At 63.7% G+C, this 25,638-nt stretch overlaps 1 protein-coding gene across 1 annotated transcript in view; it reads left to right on the forward strand.

Annotated features, from left to right (window-relative positions):
- The first annotated feature begins 690 nt into the window (after positions 1-690).
- Positions 691-25,638, forward strand: part of KCNQ2 (potassium voltage-gated channel subfamily Q member 2) — a 49,008-nt gene continuing 24,060 nt past the window's right edge. The window contains exons 1-7 of the mRNA XM_039237078.1: positions 691-986; positions 17,836-17,926; positions 18,658-18,784; positions 19,137-19,312; positions 20,004-20,129; positions 23,026-23,136; positions 23,860-23,955. Of these exons, the coding sequence (XP_039093009.1) occupies positions 691-986; positions 17,836-17,926; positions 18,658-18,784; positions 19,137-19,312; positions 20,004-20,129; positions 23,026-23,136; positions 23,860-23,955 (1,023 nt within the window). The remainder of the gene's footprint in view (positions 987-17,835; positions 17,927-18,657; positions 18,785-19,136; positions 19,313-20,003; positions 20,130-23,025; positions 23,137-23,859; positions 23,956-25,638) is intronic.

The following is a 25,638-nucleotide window of genomic DNA, read 5'->3' on the forward strand; positions in this document are numbered from 1 at the left end:
CCCCCAGGGGCGCGTCCCTGAGGTCTCGCCTCTCTGACCACCTCTGCCCCTCTTCCTGCCGCGGGGGCGTCTGCAAACCCTCGCCTTTCCCCTGCTGCCTCCCTTCAGGGCTCCTTCTCCAAGGCCCAGGGCAGGTGACCTCGGGAAGTGTCTCCAGAGGCCTCCCTGTACACTCAGGAGACCTGCGTCCAGGGGTCTTCATGCCTGGCCCACCCAAGAGCGTTAAGTTCCTAGTGGGCCGGGCCTTCACGGAGGGTCTAGCAAGAGGGGTGCCCGTCCCTCCGTCCTGCTCCCAGGCGTCCAGTCGAGGGGCCCAGCTGGTAAGAATCCAACTGGGTCCGGCGCTCCGATCCACGGAGAGCTGGTGGGCGCTCAGGCGGTGCGCTTGTCTGGCCAAGGAACGACCGGGGGGCCGGATTCCCTCGTCAGGGCACGGGGGGTCCCTTCCCCCCGTCCCTCCCGCCGCAGGCGCGGCGTCGCAGGGGTTAACGGGGGCGGGGCGAGGCGGCGGGCGGAGCCAGGCGGCCGCAGCGTCCCCCGCGCGCGGCCCGGGCCGGCAGGAGCGCGGAGCCGCCGCCGCCGCTGCCTCGGCCATGCGGCTCCCGGGCCGGGGGCCTGGGCTCCGGCCCGCGCCCGCCCCCGCGCGCCTCGCCCGCTGAGCCCGCGCCCGCCGGGGCGTCGCCCGGCACCATGGTGCAGAAGTCGCGCAACGGCGGCGTGTACCCCGGCCCGAGCGGGGAAAAGAAGCTCAAGGTGGGCTTCGTGGGGTTGGACCCCGGCGCGCCCGACTCCACCCGGGACGGCGCGCTGCTCATCGCCGGCTCCGAGGCCCCCAAGCGCGGCAGCATCCTGAGCAAGCCGCGCGCCGGAGGCGCGGGCGCCGGGAAGCCCCCCAAGCGCAACGCCTTCTACCGCAAGCTGCAGAATTTCCTCTACAACGTGCTGGAGCGGCCGCGCGGCTGGGCGTTCGTCTACCACGCCTACGTGTGAGTGCGCGCCGGCGGGGGGCGCGGGGGGCTCGGGGAGGTGGGGGCGGTGGGGGGCCTGCGGGCGAGTGCGCGCCGGCGGGGGGCGCGGGAGGCGCGCGAGGCGCGGGGAGCAGGGCGGTGGGGGGCCTCCGTGTGAGTGCGCGCTGGTGGGGGGCGCGGGGCGGTCGGGGGGCCTCTGTGTGTCCGGGCGCCCGCGTGGGTCACGCCGGTGCCGGGTTCCGAGCCGAGGGACCGGGTTCCTTGGCTAAAGCGAAGGGCGGAGACGGTAGTCGGATTTGGCTCGGGCATTCAGGCGGGTATCGGGGAGCCATCCCCCTGCCGCCAGCGGCCTGGCTGGGTTGCATCAGCCCCTCCCCCGCAGGATGGGGAGATGTGCGGCTCCCCAGCCTCCCTTCCTTGGCCCGAGGCCCCTCCCCACGGCCGCTGCGCTGAACAAAGGGCCAGCCGGGAGGGAGGGTGGCGCTGCCGGTCCTGCCACTGGATCTGGACTCCCCCCCCACCCCCCCGGCCTAGACTCCCCCAAGGAAGGGGGCAAGGGGTTGGGGGAGGGGACTGGCCCATCTTTCCTCAACCCCCAAGTGCTCACTCTCCACCTAGGGGGAGCTTCAGGGTTGCTGGAATGGGGAGGAGGGGTGTCCAAATATTACCTCCATCCCCCAGCTCTTGGCTGAGGGTTGTGGTCTGTCTTGCCCCAGCTGCCCCCCCCCCCCCAGCCCTGAGCCCCGTCTGCTGCAGCTTGCTGGGCGCGCAGGTATGTGTCTCACGCAGCGCACATCCTGGGCTCTGGGGCCCCTCCTTGGTCGAGTGGACACGCAGAGGAGGGGTGCTGCTGCCCTGGGCCTCCAGCCCTGGCCCAGGAAGGGGCTCTTGGTCTCCCCAGGCCCTGCTCAGGGAACTCCTGGCTCCTGGGGCAGGTCCAGTGGTCTCGGGCCGGCATTGTGTGCACCCCAGTGTTCACGTGTGTGGTATTTGCTGGAGTTGCTGTGCGTGTGGACCGTGCCGTTGGTGTGCACAGTCTCTGAGCAGGCGCTCTGTCTCCCATCCCAGCGAGGCTGGGGCCGGGACTCGGCCATTTTGTATGAAAGAGGCATTTTGGGATGGGAGTGAGGGGCGGATCTTGGGAAACCATGTCCATGTGCCCCCTGGGAGGAGAGGAGCGTGTGCCCTGTGAGTGTCCCCGTGTCCCTGAGAGCCTGTGCTCTGGACACTCCATGGCGTGGGGGAGAACTCCCAGGGGGTGTGCCAGGCTGCTGGGGGGAGGGAGTCCTGGGGGGGAGACCACAGCCCTGGCAGGCGCCTCGGGCACCGTCTCCAGGCCCCGTGCTGACCACCTGGGAGTCCAGACGGGTGGAGCTGGACTGGCCTTCCCATGTAGGCACACTCAGGTGGGCTGCTCACCCCGGGAAGAGCCCCGTGTCTGCTCACCAGTGTCCCTCCTGTCTCCACCTCCCTCCCTGCCTGGTGGGACTGGCTTTGGTCATCCAGGTCCCAGCCCGAGGTGACCTCCAGGACGTGGTCAGAGCCCATCCCCTCAGCCCAGCAGCTGGGTGCCTCCACCCGACCCGTGATGTGGCTGCCGGGGGGGGGGGGCGGCAGGACATCCTGGGAGCCCCCTGTGTGTGGCCCCGTGTCCAGCCCTGAGGGGCCCCTCCCTGCCAGGGCCTGAAGCAGACAGCCCCTCCTGCCCCGTAAAGACGGCGGCCGCCAGAGGCCGAGCGGGAGGGAGGCCGGAGTCGTGCCTGTGGGCCCGTGCTGGGTCCGTCTCAGGTGTCATGAGCCCCGTCGGGCAGAGCTGCAGCGTGTGGGGGCGTCGGGCGGTGGTCCTCGCTGCCCGGGCAGCCTGTCCCTCTGCCTGCTCAGCCCCGTCCCGCTTCTCACCGAGGGCTCCCCTCGCTCGCTGCCGGGAGGGAGCAGAGGTCTGGGCAGCTGTTGGTTCAGCACCTGAGTGCAGCCACGGAGCGCGCAGGCCTCGGTCTTCCCGCAGTGAAGTGGGCACCACGCCCCCTGCTCCCAGGGCTCTGGGGACACGAGCTGCGTGGGGTGGCTGCTCTCTCAGGGCCGGCCCGGTGGGCTCTCCCCAGATGGTGACTCGTCTCCTGCCTGCTTTGTAGCTCCTCCTCAGCCCCCAAGCCCCCAGGCGTGGGGTCCTCCCCGTCCCTGGGCCTGTGCCTGGGGCCCAGCCCCACCCTGGTCCTGGTCTCCTGTCTGAGGCCCGAGTTACTCGCCGGTGCGGTGACCCTAGCATCCCCCTGCCCAGCACGGATTGACCCGTGTTTGAGCGTCATTTGGTTTGTTTCATTAAGCGAAGTTCAAGGCCCTCTTCCCTGCCTGACACTGAGGGGGCCTGGGGGAGCCGGTGGAGGGCAGGCGCGAGGCCCGCACAGTCTGTCCCAGCCGGCATGGAGTCCCTGGGCCTGGGGCCAGTGGCTGTCAGAGGTGGGGAGGGAGACTGGCCGCCCTGTGGTCCCCCGGCTTGGTGGGCATCAGGCCAGGGTTCCCCTCTTCCCTCTGTGGAAGGGGCTTCCTCTGAAGATGCGCCTCTGGGACTGGGGCCGTGGCCGCCACTCGTTCCTGGTGGGGGCTTTTCGAGATGTGCTTCTGGTGACGGGAACCTTCCCCGCATCAGGAGGGATCTGACACCGGCCGAGGTGGGGGCCTGCCTGGGCAGAAGCAGCTCCCACCCACCCCTCCCAGCCCTGACGGCCCCTGGACGGTCCCTTCCTCTGCTCGTAGCTGGATAGACAGTCGGCCCCGGCTGGCCCTGCCCCGATACGGCCCACCCAGATTTGGGTGGGCAGCCCAGGCTGCCCGCGGGTCCAGAGGGAGGTGGCTGGGGACCTGACCGTATCGTCAGCACTGGGTGGGGCCCTGCATTGAGGCCCTAGGCGTGTGTGTGTGGGGGGGGAAGGGGTCAGACTCAGCTGCAGGGGACACTCAGACTCGCCTCACCCCCGTCCTCTCCCTCCTCTCCGCCGCCTGCCCCTCTTCACCCCGAGGCGTGGTCTCAGCGCCTGGAGGTTCACAGAACCCTGACTAGGGGTGGGGGTGAGGTGGGGGGGAACACCTTTGTGTAAGAGGGTTTTCGAGGCAGAAGGGCTGGAGTTTTCAGGAGTTTCTCAAAGGGGATGTGAGCCACAGAAAGGCCTAGACCACCCTTCAGGGGTGTGTCCTCACGCGCGATGGCAGCTGGGCAGTTACTCCCTCAGGGGGATCTCAGGGTGGCGTCTCTGTGGCTGAAGGTGGGGGGGGGGTGCCTGTTCTCACTGGTGGGGAGACTGAAGCCAGGCCAGGGTGAGTTCACAGCAGAGCTGCCCCACTCAGGCTGGAAGGGGTCTCTGCCTTGGAGACGAGAGTTTGGGGGTACGGACTGCTTGACCTTTCTGACATCTGAAAGCCACTTTGAGTTGCCAGGATGAAATTGCATTTAAAATAGTCTGGGTGGAAAGTGCCGGGGACAGCTCCGGGCTGAGCCCGTGAAGGCTCACTTGACTGGCTTACTCTTGCAAGTTGTTTTCTCTTGGGCTCGGATGCCAAGCCCTCCGCGTCCTCAGATGGCATCTGCTGTGGGGCTGGGGGCTGCAGGGCCCGGCGTGGTCTTCCGCTCCCCAGCAGCTGGGGGCCGGGGCCTCAGGGCCTGCTCCAGGCCCCCGTGTGGCCTTGGCTAACCCGAGCGGGGTCACACTGTTGGCCTGCTGTCCTCTCCCGCTCGTCTGCTGCCGGTGGGCCGCCTGGGTGGGAGGTGGAGCCTTGAGCCTCAGCCTTGATCCCGACCGAGTGTTGGCCACTCTGTTCCTTGGTCTGATTGCATTTGGGAGTCGAGTGTGGCCCTGACGCGGTGGCCAGGGTCCCTCCGCTGCTGACTGGGCATTCTGTGTTTCCGGAAGAAGGCTGTATTCTTAACTGCTTTCTGGTCGCAGACCTCTCTATAGACCTGGGGCGGAAGTGTCCACCAGGACTTGGAGAATCTTATGGAAATTTCCACACAGGTGGGAATGCCAGGAGAGTTGTGGTTTCCAGGGAAACCGGGGCTTACCAGACCATCCTTGCTGGCCTGGAGACCTCGGGCGCCTCTGCAGAACTTCCCACCCTCAGTTGAAAGCGAGATGGCTCCGTGGCGGTACGACACTTTTTAACCCCTGTCCCCGTGTCCACGGTCACCGGGGGCAGAGTCTCTGCACACATTCTCGGGTCTGCAAGGCAACGGCCGGTGGGAGGCTCGGCGCTGAGCAGCTCCAGGTTCAGGCAGACAAAATCTCAGCTTTATTAGGAATTTGTACAAGTCAAATATTCCAAGTTGGAAGACTCCGAAGGAGCCACGGTTTGGCTGGCGTTGTGGGCACCACTGTGCGTTGTGGGCCCTGAGATCCCAGATTCCCACTGTGTGGTGAGAGGCCCACCCGATCCTGACAAAACTTAAGCCCCAAAATATCAGGTTACTGAAGCCAGATTACTTCCAAGAGGCACAGACCGAGTCTAGTACTAGATGGAGTTCCTTTTTTTTTAAACTTTATTTTTACTTATTTATTTTGAGAGAGAGAAAGAGAAAAAGAGAGAGAGAAGAAGTCGGGGGAGGGCAGAGAGAGAGGGTGAAAGAACGTCTCAGGCAGGTTCTGATCTGTCAGCACAGAGCTCAACATGGGGCTTGAACCCGTGAACTGCAAGATCACGACCTGAGCTGAAATCAGGAGTTGGATGCTTAACTGACTGAGCCCCCCAGGCGCCCCTGGATGGAGTACTTTAAGGTGGTGCTTTACCAGTATGTTTCAGCTAACGGGCTAATCCACAAATCTCCATCGGTCTGTGCACTCCTGCCTGTGCTGTGGGCCTCCGCACGGCCATCACTTGGCAGACGTTCTGGGCCCTTGCTTGTGGGAGGCACGGGGTAGCCTCTGGGAGCTGGCTTTTCACCCATCCCGTGGGAGGGATAGCGTCCAGAGGACTGAGCTCTCTGGGACGTTTCACTGAAGCACTGATGGCAGGGTCTTGGGTGTGTGGGGGGGTGACCCCTCAGAGGCTCAAACCTTTGTGCAGGACAGGCAGGCCCGTGGAGCCCAAGTTCTGTGCCCACGGGGCATCTTCCAGAGGCTGGGCAGGGCGGGTGGGGCCGGGGGCCGGGGGCAGACCTGGGCGTCAGGACCCGTCCTGTTAAGAGGCTCGGGATGGCGGATGGGCCCCGGGCTGCAGGCGGTTCCCTTTTGGCAGCAGAGCTTACGGGGGACACTGGCGTGTGCCCAGTTTCTTGTTACTGTGACAGCGCTGGGGTACCTCACAGGTGGCTCATTTTGAGTGTTGTCAAGTACAGACGGTGGATCATCCCTGGGTGGACGTTGCTGGGTGTGCGTTAGTAGCAGATGTCACCACGTGAACCCTCAGTGAGGTCATGCTCTCTCAATTCTTCCTCATTGGTGTGTCACTCGACCACTCACTGTTATGGCGTCATGTTCTAGCCGGTGGAGATGGCCCAGAGGGCGTGTGCTGGTGAAAGATGGTGCGTGGTGGGGGGGGAGGGGGGCGGGGGACAGCAGCTCTAGGCTTGCCTGACTGGGGTCTACCTCCACTGACGTCCCAGGGCCGAGTCTCCTGGTCTGTAACGTGGGCTAAGAACTTTGTGTTTATCTCCTGCGAGTCATTCGATGTGATATGTGGTGTGTGTGGTGCTCACCAAGCTCATGGCCGTGGCTCTCAGGCCTCTGTGGTTGTGGTTTAGTAATGTGAAAAGCATTGCCCTGCACAGAGACAGGCCAGCAAGCATGTCCCGGACAGCACCCTCCGCCATCTGCCCCTCGGCCCAGCCACAGCCAGTCCTCAGTCCCATCAGTCCATAGCTGGGCCTGGATCAAGAGGCTTGTGGCTATTGTTCATGAGGCCACGCACAGACGTGAGGCCCCGTCTGACACTTCAGATGCCTGCTTGTGTGTTTGTCCAGGGGGACTGGCCATTCTCCTGGAGGAATTTGCTTGCTCTGCAGCTGCCTGGGCGTTGGGACACGTCCTCTGTTCACGGCCGGAAGGCACGCATCCCCAGCCTCCTGAGCCTCCAGACATGGAGGCAGAATGGTTTTGGCTTGAAAAACACCATCGTGGGTGGACTGTACAGGTGGACTCTCTGGACTTGGAGGAACTGCCCCCAGGGACACCGGTTTCCACCTGGGCGTCCTGACCAGCTCCCCACTGTCCTTGGCTAAGTCATGTGGTGACCTAGGTCTGCGTAGGTCTCAAGACTGAGCCCACCTTTGACTGCGCTGTCCCCAGAGCGTGGGAGACACTGCCAGGCACGGCTGCTTGCTTCTGCAAGGCTGGAGCTCAGCGGTGCCTTCCAGCAGCGTGTGCGGACAGCTCCAGCAGCCTCTTAAAACGGCGCCTCATTTGTGGCGATGCGCCGGGCCGTTGCTGCGGGAGGAAGTGTGTCTTCCTGTTGTGGCTGCGTGGCACCTGTCCACCCTGTCCAGCAGCTTTGCTGGATCCGAGGCACAAAGAAGAGGGCCGTGCAGACCCTGAAGAAAAACGTCGTCCGTGCAGGGGGGAGGGTTTTGAAGAAAGCAGTGGTTCTGGAAATGACTCCGGTTTGTCCTTGTCCCCCAGGGCCCCTTTCAGCAGGCAGGCCCTCCCCGCGCTTCTCTCTGTCGGTGAGCCGTGCGGGCCCCACCCTCCGAGGTGGTGATGCATCGCACTGACCTGTTCTCTGCTTGCTGCCCTGGCTGCTCGTGGCTTGGCGGTGAACCTCCGGAATGAGCTTGCTGGCCTCCTTTAGTTCTTGGGGAGGCGGGTGCGTGTTGGAGAGGGTCAGTGGCAGAGACGACTCTCCCTGTAGACTGTCTGTTCCTCATGTGAATGTAGAAAGGCAGGGCCACAGAGTCGGAGGGGAGGGGGTCCACAGGCTGTTCAGCAGATGGACTGGTCTGGAGCTGGGGGCAGGGAAGGCTGGTCTAGGTCATGCTGAAGGCCCCGAGGATCGCAGAGCCCCTGGACTGGGGGCGCTCCGGCTGAGCTGGGCCTACACTCCAGAGGCTCTGCCAGACCCAGGGTCCCCCAGGGGCAGCTGTCCGCTCAGCATTTCCAGGAGAATAAGGTGCTTCTAAAGTGATTTGCTCTGAGTAAGTACGGGCAAGGGTCTTGCTGAGCGTGGCAGGGTGGGTCCTGGTGGGGGACTCAAGGGGACTGGGCTGGCGCTCATTGTGGGAAAGGAGGGGCCGGCACAGTCACACTGACGGGCGCTGGCTGTGGGCCTGAGGGCTGATTAAGGAGCCTCTTGTCCCTAAAGCAGGTCCACTGCCAGTCCTGCCAGGCACCTCTCCTGGTGCAGAGAGGGGACTGTGGCCTGTGGGGACCCTGGCCTCAGTGCAGGGTTGAACCCGACCCTTCCTCTTGCCCTCTTGGCTCTGGTTGCTGTGGGGCTCAGTCACAGGGGCAGTCAGGTCTCGGAAAGGGGGTCCTCTGACCCTTCCCCGAGTCTCCAGGACGATGAGCGGGGATGGGAACGGGATTGTTTTCAGGTGCTCCACACACCTGCTGTCAGTCAGCCCCCAGATGCTGAGGTCAGGACCCAAGGCCACTTGATGGTAAGTGGGGCAGCCAGGATTCAGGCCTGGCAGGTGCTGGGCCACAGGGGCCATGACTTTCTCCAGCTGCCCCCACATTTGGGAGAAGTGACCTGCCTGTGGAAGGGGCTGGCTTCCCCCCTAGCCACAGGCTTCCCAGAACCTTGGCCCCACTGCTTGGCACCTGGGGTTGGCTGAAGGGGGAGGATTCTGGGGAGCGCAGGGTTAGTGCCTTTCCTGGCGGCTCCTTGCAGAGGCCATGAGGGGTGGGGCCACAGCTGTTCCACTTGGGGGAAATGGGGATGGATGTGTTCCGGGCCAGCCCCAAGCCTGACCTTCATCTCCAGGATATGCTCTAGAGCTGAGTGTCATTAGGCTTTACTGGTTATCCAGCTTGAATAAAATTAGGTCTCTAATTTTTTTGGATTACTTGGAATAATTTTGTAAATGTACAGAAAGTCCTAATGGGAGTCGTTGGGAACAGTGTCCCTGGATGTCCCTTAATCATCTGTGATGGTGGCAGGCCGGCTGATCACATCGGATGGATGGGTGGTGCCAAGTGAGCGGGCCTCAGAGGGCGTGCCCCTGGATTGTCCCTGGTGGCCTGCAGGGTGTGGCTGTCCCCTGCCCAGCCGCACCCCCTGCCCCTAGGTCTTGGCTGCTTTGTGTTTTCTGTCCACAGAACTAGAGAGCTTAGAGCTTCTGAGTTTGCTTTTCCATTTAGGCTTGGAAAAAATGTTTGGCGGGTTCGTAGGAGGAAAAGGCCAGTTTCTCCTGGGACCCCAGGTTTGGGGGGACGTGGTGACAAACTGCGGAAGCACAGAGAAGCCAGTTCACCAGGAGAGGGTGTGGAAGTGCCGTTTCCGGCCCAGCAGCCAACGGGTTGCCACAGGAGCCTGCTGGGTGCATGGCAGTTTGTTCACCCACAGGCAGGGCCTGGCTTAGCCTCCTGCAGGAGGGCAGAGCCTGACCCAGTGTGCTGTTCATCACGTGCGCAAGGGCGTAGCAGGAGAGCATTTGGAGCTTAGGTCCCAGACGGGACTAAGAAGTAGGCAGGTGGGTTTCCCTGGGCGGATTGGCGGGCCCCAGGCCTGTGGGCAGGAGAGGGTGCTGGCCACGGTGCTGACCACGGCGCTGGCCACGGTGCTGAACAGAAGGCCGCTGCCCTGGCCTCTCACGGGCACCAGCCAAGGCCCGTGGGGCGTGAGGGCCTTGGTTGCCCCCAGGCTGGTGCTGGGGAAGGGTCTGGGGGGCCTGCATGAGCACCGTCCCTTCTCACTTGGACCACTTACTTTCGTTTCCGGATTTAGCTTGTGCTCCCAGCGCTCCTTTCCTCCTAGTTAGCATTCCTCTTTTTTTTTTTTTTTAAAGTTGAGGAGTTTATTAGGGAAATACGAGAGGCAAAGACACCCTAAGTGACAGAAAGAAAATTCAGAAAATGTCCCTTCAAGCCAAGTGGGGGCCTGGCCTCAACCCTCCTCCCCTCCCAAAGGATAAGAAACTGTTGGGTTACCAACAACAGTTTTGGTGGCCACCCTGCCAGGGCGTAAGTGTTTCAGCCAGGACTGCCTCCCACCCCCCGGCAAAGGTGGAAAGGAGACAAAGACTGTTTATCGAACCAATGCAGAGGCAATGAGAGCTGTAAGGGAATTGAGGGAGAGGGAGAGAGAGAGAGAGAGAGAGAGAGAGAGAGAGAAGGTGGGGAGGACTTTAACAAAGAGCCCCAGGTGTTTGGCTGCGCACGCCTCAAATACGTTGACAAACAGTTCGACAAATGTGTCCGAGAGGTCCCCTGGACTTCTTCCCACGTGCCACATCACACACCGACCTACGTGGCAGAGCCCAAAGGCCACACTTTTGAAAAAGGGAAAACAAGAATAAGCCCTGTTGCTCTTTAAGGAGAGAGGAAGGAGCTGAGGCTGCTGGAGCCGGTCCCACGGAGGCCTGTGTTCTGTAGAGCAACTTCCCAGCAGCAGTGCGGCACATGTACTCTATTCTCCGTTCGAGGGCTGTCAATTTCTCGTTTAGTGTCGCAAGTTTTGAATGACAAGACATATCAAATGAGTTGAGAAAGTCCGTGATTTTGTTTAAAAAATTTTAAAAAAAAATGTCAGATAGAGAGAGAGAGAGACAGTGTGAGCAGGGGAGGGTCAGAGAGAGAGGGAGACACAGAATCTGAAACAGGCTCCAGGCTCTGAGCTGTCAACACAGAGCCCGATGTAGGGCTCGAACCCACTAACCATGAGATCATGACCTGAGCTGAAGCCTGACGCTTAACCGACTGAGCCACCCAGGCGCCCCAAGTCCACGATTTTCTTGATGCTGCTGGTGATGACCTCAGTGTACTCCCGGTTCGCCCAGTCCTGGTGAATCTCCTGCTGCACCGGATCCTCTTGACCCACTGTGGCTCTCCTAGTTAGCATTCTTGCCTGTGTATCCAAGAGGATCCTCCCTGGTGTGTGTGGTTTAATTAGCCAAAAGCTGAATGAACACAGCATGGACGGAAAGCAGGTGTTTCAACCCTACCTGAGTGAGGGGCACCAACAGCTTCTTAAACCGTTGGGTATGGTCTGTTATCTTTGCCGACGACAGACGTAACACGCGCCCATTGTAGGGAGCTGGGCAGATGCTGTCAAACACAGGAAGAAGGTTTGTCTCTACTGAACTATTTTCAGGCGTCTGTGTCCGTTCTATGCGTTCTTGAAATAAGATAGGATTCAGACTTCTCTAACCCTTTTCCACGTTAACGATGTATTGTGAAGGTTCCCTCTGGAATTGCATGTGCCTGTTCGGTGAGCACTGGGCTTTGTCCCTGTCTTAAGAGCTCCTGGTGCTCCCTGAGGTGGATGACAAGGTGACCCAGTCCCCGTCTCCCTTCACCTTGGGCCCTTGGTGGCTTATAGCTTGGGATGAGACAGTGACGTGGGTGCTGGCCTGGAGAATGGGCCTCATGAACATGCCTGGTGGGCTCCCAGGGGTAGGACTGGGACTGGCCAGGAGAGGGCATGTTAAAAAGAGGTTCTGCCTGTGGGTGAGCCTTCTGTCACTGGAGGCATGTGAGTGGAGTCCAAGGGAACACTCACTAGGAACGTTTATAGGGGACCAGCGTGCCAGAGCTGTGAGCCACGGGAGCATAGGGGTGGGCCAGCCCAAGAGCCAGTTGGAGTCTCTTCAGGAAGAGCCTGGGGGAGACTGACACTGGGGGAGGCCGGCCTGGCTGTCCCATCAACCTCAGGGGGCAGTGGGGTGGGGGCAGGTCTGTGAGGCACCGAGTGGGTCCCTGTGCTCACGCAGGGAACGTGGGATGTTGTGTGGGGTGTGGTCCTAGCTGACCCCCTGCTGAGCACCTCCCCCCAGAAGCTGATGTCTCCTCAGCAGATTACAGGTTCTGCTAACCGTGTCCTGACCCCAGAGCTCACACCCACGGCAGTGCTGGCCGTCTCAGGAAGCCCCTCACCCTGCTCCGCACCAGGCTCCCCGTGATTGTGTGGATGGGCACAGGTTATCTCCATCCTTTCCTGGGGGGCTTGGCCTTGCTGGAAGTGAGCCACATCTGCCCCGTCATGGGTTCCCAGACATGGCCAAGCCCCTCCTGGCCTCAGGACCCCCATGTTCTGCCTTCAGAAGCTCCCTGGGTCCCTCTAGGAAACAGGCCTCCTATCTGTGGGCCCCTTCATTCTAGCTCTTTCCAGTGGTGTTAAGAGATCACTCATGATGCACCGTTGAGCCTTGTGTGAATGGGGCTGCGGGCTGCTCTCCAGTTGGATCCGGCCTCAGGAGGGTCATCTTGGCCGTCATGGATCAGGATGCTCATGCCACCTGTGTGCGGGTTCTGGCTGTGTACTCAGGGGCCAGCAGAGCGTCCAGGAGAGGAAATGAATGGACTCCTGCTCAGAGGGTACCAGTGTAGGAGGGCTGGGCGGCCTGTCAGAAACCTGGGGACAAAGAGGAGGCAGCCCTGTGGTGGATGTGCAAGCACCACACTGTAAGAGGAGTGTGTGCAAAGGCCCTGAGGCAGGGAAGCTGGCTTGGGGAGGCTGACAAATAGACAAGAGGGAGCGAAGCACACTTCCTGTGGTCTCTGGTGGGGGTGGCAGGTGTCTGCAGTGGGGCAGGGTGGACATGGGCGTGGCTGGGGTGTATTGGATGGAGCCAAGATGAAGTCTTTGGAAGGAGGGACACTTCCAGAAGGGTTCTGACTGGAGGCTGTGACCCTGGAGGAGGTCACCGTTGTCTATGAGAAGGGTGGGGGTGAGGAGGTGGAGAAGACCTAGGAGTGCAAAGGGGGAGCCCCAGGTAGGGACTGGTGCGCAGACCTGTGTGGGTGGGGTGTGGGGTGGGGGGGCCACTCGGGTTTGCTCTGTGTGAGCCAGGTGGTAATGGGGAGCAGGTTACCCCAGTCTCCCAGGGTCGAGCAGGGGGCACCTGGGGAAATGGCCTTTACTGTGGGCTGAGCCACTGGGTTTCCGCCCGGGCCCCTTGGGCGCAGTCCCTTTGCACACCTCCCAGTCCTGCGGCGCCTGGTGCTTCAGCAGGGTGCTGGCTCTTCAGGGGGACAAGGTCTGCACTGGGGGCCCCTGTGAACTTGGGGCTTCTGATGGGTGAATGGTAGGGAGCGAGGCTCAGAGAGGGAAGGACACCTGACCTGCGTGGCCCCCCGTCCAGAGAGACCTCGGAGGGACCCTGGCCATCCTGGGGTCACTGGCCAGTGGGGGGGCTTCAAGGGGTCCCCTGAGAGCACCCTCCCGTCCTGGGTGTTGGGAGAGGAAGGGCATTATGTGAGAGCAGTGGCCGTGGAGTGGCCGTGGGCACCAGTTGGTGGAGGGGGTGGGGCCTGGGCGGGCCGAGGCTGTTCGTGGGGGACTCAAGTGTCAGACCAGGGGCTGGACCTTCTGAGGTCTGGGACTACTTGAGCCGAGGCGTTGACCGAGCACAGAGCCAGTGCCCCTCCGCGCCTCCGCCCAGCCTTGGGTGCAGGTGGGTGCCCCCGAGAAGCTGCCCTTCTCTGATTGGCAGGCTGGGGTGCGATGCCGGCCGGACTGGGGCGGGCTGGGCCAGCTGCACCCATCGGGGAGCCTTGGCTCCAGAAGAGGGTCTCAGGAGTGCGGCCTTGGCCTCCCTCCAGCGCCGGCGGGATCTCAGAGTGATTTTTCACATCTGGCTGACGCCTGGAGCGGCCGTCAGCGGCCCGGCCCCGTCACTGCCGGCGATTGGAAGTGGCAGGCACAGCAGTCTGTTAGGGGGAATTAGATTCCGGGCTGTCGTGCCGGCTGCAGCCCTAATGGACGAGGTGAGCGGGAGGCCCCGCGGCCCGTCTGGACGGGAGAGCCCGCTCGGCCTCACACCGGAAGCTCGCTCATCGCTGGGCCCTGCTGGGCTTCTGGGCCACCCAGCCCCCGGGGAGGCACAGCCTGACGGGGATGGACGTAATTCTGGGGGTTTCTGCACTGGAAGACGGCGCTCAGGCTCCACCCTGAAGGGCCACAGCAAGCTGCCTCAGAGCCTCCATTTTCCTACCTGCTAAATGGGTGAGAACATTTTCTGCCTTTAGGGTTGTCACCGGCCTGGCGCATAGTAGACTCACGGTGAATTCTAGCCTGGGGGTGGGGCTTGATGTCAGAGACCCTTCCCCACCTGGGGGCTGGAGGGGCTGGTGTGCTGAGGGCCTTCTCCCATCCCTGCTCTTCCCTTGTTAGATGTGATTTCACTAAACACGCAGGTGAGGTTAATGGTTCCAGCCACCCCCGAGTTAGTCTGGAGGCCGCGAAGGGGTCTGGGGTGGGCCTGACCGCGGGGGCTCTGTCCCGCCTGTACCCGGGGGCCCTCCCTGTTGGCCCCACAACAGTGACTCAGGAATGAGGAACGAGGCGGCAGAAGCTCTGTTGTTTTTCTCCAGAAAATAAATGCTTCCCTGCTGTCAGATGGGGTGAGGGTGTGGAGGGGGAGGCGGAGCGGAAACAGAGGAGTCTCTCCCCCGAGGTGGGGGCTGCCGCTCTGTCTCAGGTGCAAGGGCAGGCGGAGCGCACGTGTGCAGCCATCTGCACAGGTGCGCGCACACCCACACACCCGCACACCCACACGGGCACACACCCACACACTCACATGTGCACACGCCCACACACCCACAGGCTCACACGTGCACACTCGCACACCCCACAAGCACGCACACACCCACGCATGCCCACACTTGCACGCCCTCACACGTGTGTGCACACGTACATGCCCAGCCACACCCACACAGCGCACCCCGCGACATGACCATCAGGAGGGGCCCCTCTGGCCGACGTGAGTGCCTCCACCACCCTTTGTCTCTCCTGTCACGTCCTGTCTGCTCTGGGTCCCTCCCTGCACCGCTGTCCGTACGTCAGGACCCCAGCACTCAGGACCCTGGCGCGTCTTTGCTCAGAACTCAGGCTGTGGCTCAGGTGTCCGTCCTGACGCCTGTCTGTGCGTCTCCTGCTGCCGGGTGCAGACAGTCCGTTTGCTGTGGGACCCGGGGCGCAGAGGCCGGCCGCCAGTGTGGGCGCGGTTCCAGCCAGGGCTTCCTCGCTGCTCCTGAACATCGCCTGAGGTCCCTTCTCACCCTGGCGCCCCCTGCTTGCCCCCCCATCCCGGCCCCTGGAATCTGGGGCTGCTTGAGTTACTGGTCTCCTTGGCAACCCCTGCTGGAGAATTCGCGATCGTAACCATTCTCGGGCTGCAGAGAAACCACCCCGTCCTGGCACCAGGGAAGCCTCCTCCCTCCTTTCTTTCCCTGCAGCCTGGATGCTTCCCAGACTGGAGGGCCGGAGAAGGCGCTCCCCCACCTGGGCCTGCGGGGCGGCTGGAGCTGCCACCTGCCCCATTGGGAGGAAGCCGAGCAGCCGTGCCGGGCCAGGAGGACACAGATTTCCACCTGGACGTTTCCTCGGGAGCCACACTCGGGGCCTGGGGGGGACACGGAGCGTGTGGCGTGCCGTGAGGGGACGCTGTGGTGGGGCTGCTGGTCTCCCCTGCGCACACCTCTCCTCTGGCGAGGGGCGGGAACAGGGCCCCTTCCCCCCACAGCTGTCCGGAGCCGGACTGAGCAAAGGACGGTGGGAAGGATGCTGGGAACCCTTGCCGTCTGCAGGCTTCTTAGCCCCTGCAGGAAGCTCCAGGCCTCCCCGGGCCCCAGCCGCTGCCGCCCAGTGGCCCCGCCACGGGCTCTGGGGCTCTGGTCACTTTCCCCTGCTGCTGTGCAGGAGGGCGGCCCCGTGTGCAAGCTGGCCCCTCCTCCAGGCTCCCCAGGGCTGGACCCCACGCGAGTGTCCCCATCACCAAGGACACTGCTCCGGCACCAGACGGCCAGAGGCGGAACCCCTACCAGCTTCCTGTGCCTCAGTTTCCCTATGTGTAAGGCGGGCATAGTGTGGCTGTGCCTGGCAGGGCGCCCTGGTCACCGAGGCGCCTGCGGACAGACAGGAAGATGCCTGGAAAGAGGTGTGTCCCGTTGCCCGGGGCCTGCAGGGACCGCTGCGGAGCAGGGGCGGCTCTGCGTCTGTGGAGGAGACTGGGCGGGCGGGCGGCCTCTCTCCACGGGGACCCGCTCGGCTCTGCTGCGGCTGCCTGCCTCCTCCCTCCTCCTCACGGGCGGGCAGGTGCCCCCCGCTTCCCGGGTGTGCAGACCCCATGCCGCCTGTGGCCGTGGGCTCTGAAACCTCAGAAACCGGGCAGCTTCTCCTCGGAGCGGCCCCTGCCCACCAGGTGGGGTGGGCACGTTGGCCGTGTCCGGCCTCCGGTTTTTCCTCTCCTGAGTTGCTGGTGTGGCCCCGGACATCGCAGTCACTGCCCGCTGGGAAGGGCCGCGCATCCACAGAGCACAGCCAGGCCATTCTGGAATGTTCCAAGAGCCGGTCAGAGCCGCTCTCGGGAAGCGGCTGAGAGGGCCTGGTTGCTCTGGGACTCGGGCCTTCCCTCGTTAACTTCGGGGTAATGTTTTTGTACAGCGTGAGTCTGATGTGGACTCTGAGTCCCCCTCACGGGTGACAGTGGAATCAGGCCCCTCAGGCCCCGTTCTTTAGTCTGGTTGGACTCGCCCTCTGCTGAGTCGTGGGCCCCCGTCGTCTCTCTCTCTGGACCACCCCACCTGCTCTTCCCTTCTCCCCTCTTGGCCCCACCAGTTCTTCACCTTTGTGGACGCCTCCTCAGGGAAGCCTACCAGATTTCACGTCTCCCCTGGGCTCCCTGCATCTTTGCACCGGGCCAAGCTGGGCTGGGTGCCCTCCGTGCTACGGGTGACCTTTCAGCCTCTCCCATCGCCCAGGCCTCCGGGGTCCCCCATCCCTGGCAGGGGCATTCCATGTGTGAATGCTGCTTCCCCACTGACTGAGTCGGGAGGAGATACCACCCGGCAGAGAATTACGAATAAACGTAAGACACATGAGCTCGCTGGACGTTTCTTTCCAGGGCTCAGTTAATTGAATAAATTGTCTAATGAGGAAAGGAAATTAATTGTGGTTTTGAGATGTGACTGTTTTTTCGCATGGGTTTGTGTGTGCCAGCGGGCACCGGCTCTGCCTCCGTCATCTGCCTCCGTGCCTCTGCTCAGGGGCCGGGCGTGCGCCGGGGGCGCCCTCGCCAGCCACGCTCCCGGGAGGGCCGTGTATCTCTGCGTGTGGCGGCCGGTCTGCAGGGCGCGTGGGGCCAGGCTGCCCGGAGGCCCCATGTCTTGGTGGCATGTGCACTCGGCGCAGCCCGGCCAGGGGGCCGGCCGGGGCCGCGGGGGTCGGGGTGGGGCTGGGCTCTGGGCGGACCCCGCAGCAGCCTCCTCCTGCCATCTGGGAGGCTGGTGGTCTCTCCCCGCGGCGAGTGCAGGGTGGCAGTGACGCGCGGGAGGGGTGTGGCGTGCGGGCCCCTGTCCAGCTTCCCACATTGTGCTCTGTGCCTCTCGGGAGCCCTGGACCCAGTCCTTGGCCTCAGGCACGCTGTCCCCTCAGACCCCACCCTCAGCCTTTGGCCGGACACTCTGGCTGGTGTCGGGTGGGGCCTCCTGCTTCCACTTCGTGGGAACTGACTGGTCTGCGCACCTGCCACGTGCGGCCAGGATGTGGGTCTGCGGCCAAGGCCCCGGGCCGGTGCTGCTTTCCGTTCCTGAGCCTAGAAAGGGACATTACAAACAAGGAGGACTCGAGCTTATTGAGGGATGTCCACGGGGCGGCTGGTGTCCCCCCAGGAGTCCGCGGACCTCCCCAAACCCAGGCCTGTTGGGGCGGGAGTCCTGGGGGCGCTCGTGCGCCGCCTGCCGCCCTGGCCCCTCCGCGGCGGCCGCTGACGCCGCCCTGCCTGCAGGTTCCTGCTGGTCTTCTCCTGCCTCGTGCTGTCCGTCTTCTCCACCATCAAGGAGTACGAGAAGAGCTCCGAGGGCGCGCTCTACATCTTGGTGAGCCCCAGTGGGGTGCGCAGCCGCGGACGCTGTAGTCGCGGTCTGTCCCCCGTCCCGTGTCTCCGAGCCCCTGACCCCCAGACCTGCTCCTGCAGGAGCCTGGCCTCCCCTGCAGAGACCCCCCCATGAGCCTGGAGACTTACCCCCCCCCGTGAGGCTGGATACTTACCCCCCCATGAGCCTGGAGACACCCCCCCCATGAGGCTGGCCTCCCCCGCAGAGACCTCTCACCCCCGCCCCCGCGGCCCCTGCTCTTCCGGCTCCAGGTCCCTCCCAGCCTTGCCTCCTGACATTAACGATCTCGAAGTGTTGGGCACGAGTGTCACGGTGCCCCCACCTGCTTCTCCCCACACACAGTCTCCCTGCGTCCCCACAGCGTCTGGCAGCCATCCCACTCCCCCACCCCGCTCCCACCCGCTTGCTGGAGCCTGGGGGCCCAGGTGGCCCCTGGCCCTGAGGTGGGGGGTGTTTCCTGGCAGGCGTGGGTGTGAGGCGGGGGCTGAGAAGCTGACAGCAACTGACAGGCAGGGGTGGGCGCCATGGCAACCACAGTTCAGTCTTTGTTGCTGTTTGCACAGAGGGGTGGCCCGAGGAGGCTGACCCAGGTCCAGAGAGTGGGACCCCTACCCCAGGCCCGTGTGGGCTGGGACCCCCCACGCGAACTTCCGCCTGCCGGTCCCAGCGCTGACGCAGGCCTGGGGGGTGGCTCAGCTCGGCCTTTCCTGCAGGAAATCGTGACCATCGTGGTGTTCGGGGTGGAGTACTTCGTGCGGATCTGGGCTGCCGGCTGCTGCTGCCGGTACCGTGGCTGGAGGGGGCGGCTCAAGTTTGCCCGGAAGCCCTTTTGCGTGATAGGTGAGCGGAGTGTGTGTGTGTGTGCGTGTGATCGGTGAGCGGGGTGCACGTGTGCGTGCAGGGGGGCGGCCAGCCCTGGGGAAGAGCTCAGTGCATACTGGCATGGGAGGCAGGCTGAGGCTGAGGCCTGGCTCCTTCTGGAAGTTTCTTCCACCTGCCCTCTTGGCGTCCGAGCCTGTGGTGAGCTCGGCCTGGCGGTGGGAGGAGGGCACGGGGGCAGGACTGGCCGGGGTGGATGACGGTGCCGCCTCTCGCTGCCGCGGGTCTGTGTGGCCGGGGGCCCCACCCTCATCTGCACCAGAAACGGGGGTGTGGGTGCCGGGCCCGCCTCGAGCCGCGCCGTCTCCCGCAGACATCATGGTGCTCATCGCCTCCATCGCTGTGCTGGCCGCTGGCTCCCAGGGTAACGTGTTCGCCACGTCGGCGCTCCGGAGCCTGCGGTTCCTGCAAATCCTCAGGATGATCCGCATGGACCGGCGTGGTGGCACCTGGAAGCTTTTGGGCTCCGTGGTCTATGCCCACAGCAAGGTGAGCGCTGGGGCGCGGGGTCACAGGCCCTGCTGGATGGAGCCCAGGAGCTCGGGTCAGCTGGGAACCAGCCCATACTCCTCTCTCGAGGTGTCTTTCCGTGACCTGATCCGTCTGGTGGTCTCTCTCCAGAGCAGCTGTCCTGCAGCTTGCTCTGTGCTTGCTGGGTGAGCCTGGGTCCGTCCCCTCCGGGCTCACAGCAGCTGCCCCGCATCCCAGGAAGCCCCCACGAGGCTCATGCCGTACCCGCCAGCCTGAGCAGCCTCCCACCCATCCTTGTCTGAGTCCTGAGGGGGGACTGGGCAGCTGTCGGTCCCTGAGGAGAGCCGCCAGTGGGCAGTGGGGCTGCCTGCTCCAGGCGCGGGGAGGTTAGGCAGGCTCTCCGCAGTCCCGGGTCCCCAGCAGGAACGCCTCCGGACTGCGGGGGTGCTCCCCATGCCTGGCGGACGGGGCGAGCTGGGCTGTACTGAGGGGCCGTCCTCCTGGGTTCCAGGTGTGTAAGGGCAGGGGCCACACAGCACAGGAACCACACCCAGCTGTCCCCCCCCCCCCCCGCAACGGCTCTGTGCCCAGGGCCACGCAGCCAAGCAGGTGCCAGCCTGGGCTGCTGAGGGCTCCGTGGGGACACAGAGCTGGATTGGGCGTGGTGCCTGCTGGGGCCGGACGCCTGGGACGTGACTCTCTCTTTCAGGAGCTGGTGACTGCCTGGTACATCGGCTTCCTCTGCCTCATCCTGGCCTCATTTCTGGTGTACTTGGCAGAGAAGGGCGAGAACGATCACTTTGACACCTACGCTGATGCCCTCTGGTGGGGCCTGGTGAGTCTTGGCTGCTGGGGTCATCGTCCTTCAAACTGGGGACACACTTTCTTGGCACTGCCTTCCTTGGGGGCCCCTACCCCCAGGATGTGTCTCCTGCCCCCGGGGCATGGACAGTCACCAGGGCTCTCTGGCTGCAGATGTCTCTCTGGGGCCACCTGCTGGCCACTCAGAAGCAGGCTGTCCGGGCTGCGCAGCAGGCGGAGAGGCCCCGCCCGCAGGGTGCCTGTGCCCGGCCCTGCCTGGTCATCCACCTTCCCTACTGGCCACCATGTGTGAGGCCTCTGTGCTGGAGGGAGGAGGGCACAGTCCTTCTGTCATATGAGGAGTCTGGAAAGGGGAAACTGAGCCCCTGGCCCTCCTGGGCCCCCCTTCCAGGCTGCCCCACCTGGGGCAGGCACAGAGCCTTTGGGCCCACGGCCCCTGCTCACGGCCACCTAATTCCCAGGCCCCTGAAGCACCCCTTTCCCGTCACCCGCTTGTTTCTGGGCCGCCCTCTGAAGGGTCCCTTTTACCCTCGGTGGGGTGGCCCCGTGTCCGGGCCATGCCGTGTGGGCTTTGTCACCGTTAGCTGGATGCAGCCTGGCCTGGCTCCTTGCCCGAACGCATGGATGTCCCCAGGGCGTTGGAGTGCCCTGAGGGTGCGGGGCGCTTGGCCCAGGAATGCGTGGAGGGTCCTGGGACCCCAGACCCCCTTCCTCACATACTGGCTGCCTGGCCTTGGGCAGGTACTTCAGGTCCAGTGGGAAAAGGAATGTGTAGCTTTTACCCGCATCTAAGTGAGAACGCACTTTGTCCATATCATTTTATCAACTGCCGCGCGGCCTGGAGTCCGCCGGGCCCCCCAGCGGGAAGCAGCGGGGCGGGCCGAGGGCCAGCGCGGTGATGAAGCTCGCCCCGCCCCCAGCCTTGTTCGTGGGCTTCTCGTCGTGAAGAATTGAACTGAAACTCCTATTTAAGTGTTTCATCAAAGCAGTGCTTAAACATGACAAATAAATACTGTGCGTGTGTTGCAGGACAGCGCAGTCCCCAGCACCCCCTCCCCACCCACCGGGGCAGGGCTCCTGTGGCTTTTCTCTGGGTTTGCCTCCGGATTCCCAACAGCCTGCTTCTGCTGCTGTTTCCTGATTTAAACTCTGGGCGTGAATTATTCACTCCGTGCTGTGCTAGAGTGAGGTTGGGCCCCATCCGTGCTCCTCATTCTTGAGCCCCCCTTTCTTCTCTGCAGGCCTGCACGGCCATTGGGGTGCCCTCGCCAGGGTTGGGGGAGTCTCTGCACCTGCGTCCAGCCCAGGCCCACCCCGGTGCCCCCCCTCACGTCTGCCCTCATTCTGGACGAGCAGACATAGGGCTTTCCGAGAGTTTCCTCAGATCTGAGTGTGTGCGGGGTCCCACCCCCACGCCCTCCTGCTGCCGGGAGCCACACTTGCGGGACCCTCTCCCACTTGCTCCTGGACTGTGGGTGGGTGTGGGGGGTCCTCCTGTGCACGTGAGCCACCTCATTCCTCCCTCCTGGCCCGACGGGCCTCAGGATGTGTCCTCTTAGCTCTGTCGATCTCCTCACTGGCTTTGTCCGGCCCCTCGGCGGCGTCCGCGGCTGTACTTGTCTGCCTGCCTGATTTTAATTTCACTTTCAAGGTTCTTTGTTGTGTGATGTGATTTCTTCTCTCTGTGTGAGGACTGTGGTGCTTTTAAGAAGGTCTGTTGCCTCCTCGAGGGCTTGCAGAAGCTCGGGTCCACGGTCCACAGTCCACTCTGTGGCCCCGTGGACTTCAGGTTTCTTCCTGCCTCCTGGCCCTGAGCCCCGTCCCTCTGGGCTTCTTTGCACAACTTTGGCGTTTTTGCAGAGAGTGGTGGTTTGAAGTGTCTCCCATCTTTAAAAAATACGCTTAGTTTATGTTGAAAATCTTGACTATAATCCTCACATGAGGTGAGGCTTCCACCAGGGAAGCTTTATGGTGAGAAGTGGGTCCCCTTCCTGCCCACACTCACTCCTGGCCACCCTTCTTCATTACCTAGAACTTTCTACACAGACTGGAATGGGGATGGTGGCCCCTTGCCTGGATCCGTTTCTTGCTGCATGTAAACAGGTTCAGAAGGTCCTGCCCCTGGGGCCTCCATTTAACCAGTGCTGTGTCCCAGACTCAGGGTGGGCTCTGTGCACTGGAGCCCAAGGGAGGGCTTTCAGGGGCTGCAGGCGGGTGGTGAGAGGTGCCCGTCCCCAGGAGCATGAGCCCATCCCCGTCGGCAAGTCTGCTGGGGCCACCTGGGGCTCACCCCACTGGCAGCGGGCCCTGTGTGCTGGAGCGCCCCTCTGTGTGGGCACTGCCCTCCCTGCTGGGCAACAGGGCAACTTGCCCTCTGGCCACACCTCTGGGGACCCTTCCTGTTCTTCTGGCCTCAGCTTATGTCACCTCCACATGCCTCACCACGTAGTCCCCGTGCAGTCCCCGTCATCTGTCCCCTGGAGCTCCTGCTCAGCACATCCGTCCAGCCCGACTCCGCACTTCCTGGCTGTTGCCCGGCCTTGAGCCCAGAGCCACCGCACTCCCCCTGCCCCATCCTGGGGAAGCTGCTCTGCTCATTCTGCCCTCATGCATGAGAAGAGGGAACAGACTTCCGGCGACACCCTTCCCTGGCACGTAGGGCAAGAGAAAGGATCTGGAGAGTTCTGACGTGGTTGTCGTGGGGGCGGGGAAGGACGGGGACAGGGACCTTGCCCTCTGGGCCTTGTGTGGGAGCGCAGTCCCATGCCTCCAGCTTGCCCCGAGGGGTGTGGGAGGTCGCTGCCTGTAAGCCTCCTGGGGGCTGAGGAAGAATGTCCAGCTCAGGGTTGTGCACGTCCACGGCGGCCGCTGCCAGGCCTGGCCCAGTGACCGGACTTGCCGTCCTCCAGATCACACTCACGACCATCGGTTACGGGGACAAGTACCCCCAGACCTGGAACGGGAGGCTCCTGGCTGCAACGTTCACCCTCATTGGCGTCTCCTTCTTTGCTCTTCCCGCGGTAAGTCCTGTGGCCCCTTCCTACCTTGGCAGGCCCCCAGGTGACCACACGCAGCTCGGGACACCTGTCCACTTGGGGCGCATGGGATGGGAGCACGGCTCCCAGCAGGGTCCCTGGTGCGCCCGGAGCTGCAGGCGGCAGGTCTGGTATGAGAGGCACGCTTTCCCGGGTGCGCAGGCAGGGTGCTGGTGGCTTCCATAATGCTCCGTGGGAGCACGCTGCTCGTCCTCAAGCTATGGCTTCGGACCCTGCATCTGTGGCCACTGTCAGTCCCTCCTAGCCCTATGGGATTGACAGTAGGGTCCTCGTGAGCAAGGGCAGTGCTTAGTGCTGAGGCTGCCTTGTCAGGTCTCCGGGGGGCCCTTGCAGAAGGGACGAGGGCTCTGCTGTCACCCACAGCTGGACAGGGCGGAGGGGTGGCTGGTGGGGACACAGCTGTCGCAGGTGGCCGCCACGCAGAGCTCGAGCTGCACTGGATTTGGCGCAGGGCAGCCGAGAGGGAGGGCAGTCTGTGGGCCCAGATGTGTTCCCGGCAGGCCCCGCGATGCTCCTGCAAGCTGGAGGTTTCCCTTACCCTAAATCCAAGTGTTTTTCCCCAGTGTGGTCCCCGGGTGATGAGGGAGGAAGGCAGAGCCTGTGAGGCCTCCAGGGTGTGCAGGCCAGGGTGGGGTGGGGGCTGTGGTCCCCCCCACACCCCTGCAGCCTGACCCTGATGACTTGCAGGGCATCTTGGGGTCTGGCTTTGCTCTGAAAGTTCAAGAGCAGCACCGGCAGAAGCACTTTGAGAAGAGGCGAAACCCTGCAGCGGGCCTGATCCAGGTGAGTCCAGGTGGCCCCATGCGGGAGTCGTCGGCTGCTGCGGAGGTGGGGTGGGGCTGATTCGCCTCCGTGTCTCCCCTGCCCGGGGACAGGCGTGGTCCTTGCTCCTTTGCAGGAACACGCTGGGCACGGAAGCCGGGTGCAGATGCCTAAGGCCTGTAGTACCTGCAGTGATACCTGGGGGGGCCGCCCTGCTGAGCAGGTGTGGTGTCTCACTGCCCGTCCCGCCGCTGGGGACACAGGCCCCTCGGGGTCCAGCAGTGCCTCCCGAGCCTGAGCAGCCGGCTGCCCGAGGGGCCCCTCCAAAGCCCGTGGGCGCCAGGGGACCCGGGAGGCTGTGGTCTTCCGGGGGTGCAGCCTCCTCCTGCGTGTACACGCCGTGTGTGTGTGTTCACCGCTCACTGTAAAAACTGCAAGTGGCTACTTTTTTAAGTGCAAAAGAGCATAAAGAATGACAAAAGGGGCCACGGACTCACTGCGCACGTGCCTGTGGCGCTGAGGTTTGAGTAACACGCAGGAGAAGGGCACCCTCCGCCTCTCCTCCCGGGCAGCCTCCTCAGCAGCCGCATGCCTGTCCCGCTTCCCCCCGTGAGTGTCCTGGGTGCCCGTCCCCTGTCAGGACTCGGGCAGCTCACGTGCGAGGCTCCAGCGTCCTCAGATGCGGAGGTTGTGGGCGGGGCTGCAGGGAGTCGGGGTGCACGAGCGGCAACCGGGCGCTGTCTCGCGGGAAGGGGCTGTCTCGCGGGAGGGCGCTGTCTCGCGGGAAGGGGCTGTCTCGCGGGAGGGCACTGTCTCGCGGGAGGGCGCTGTCTCGCGGGAGGGCGCTGTCTCGCGGGAAGGGGTTGTCTCGCGGGAGGGCGCTGTCTCGCGGGAAGGGGCTGTCTCGCGGGATGGGTGGTCGGAGCGCAGTCCCTGGATCCTCCTCCGGAGACGGGTGGCGGGTCCGCAGTTCGCAGCTCGGGTTTATGGGTTGGGACGGCTGCGCTGCTGCTTAGGAGTGGTCCCACCCGGCCGTGACTCCTGGCGCCCAGAGAGGAACAGCCCAGCGGGGGGAGCCCCAGCGGAGGCCCAGCGCCCTCCATGCCCTTGAGGCCTCTGATGGGCCTGAGTCCTGGCAGCCGGGGTGCCTGGGCCAGTACCCTCCTCGTTGCCTTTGCACCGGGCCCTGGCACAGTGGCCCCTGCCCGAGGGAATGGACAGCCTCCCTCCGAGTGCCCGGGGCAGGCTCTGAATAGCAGCAGGACGGAGGGGAGGCACCCAGCCCTGTGCCGAGGTCCCCGCAGGTGGGCGAGGTGCCGTGGTGCCCTCTGTGAATCCGGGATGCGAGTGCGTCCAGACAGGGGCCTGGAGAGGGAGGGCAGGAGGGACAGGACACGGGGGGGGGGGCAGGAAGAGGTGCCCCAGGCTTGGCAGGAACGTCTAGGGGGACTGAAGTTGGGAAGAGCAGGAGTGTGTGTCCTGAGCTCAGGTTTGGAGTGTGAGGTTTGGGAAGCTGGTAAGCCCTTGAGGGCAGGTGCAAGCAGGGGCTGGCCAGGGGTCCGGAGTGGAGGGGTGAGGCCCTGGCTGGGCGCAGAGGTGCAGGAGAGGATATGAGTACACGGAGCACACTGGGCCCCAAACCTCACAGGCAAGGAGGGGGCAGCATGGGGGCCCCGAGCTGTAGAGAGCCTGTTAGGGAGTCCC

Source organism: Hyaena hyaena, unplaced genomic scaffold (genome assembly GCF_003009895.1).
Source record: "Hyaena hyaena isolate Hyena2069 unplaced genomic scaffold, ASM300989v1 scaffold_118, whole genome shotgun sequence".
NCBI lineage: Eukaryota > Metazoa > Chordata > Mammalia > Carnivora > Hyaenidae > Hyaena > Hyaena hyaena.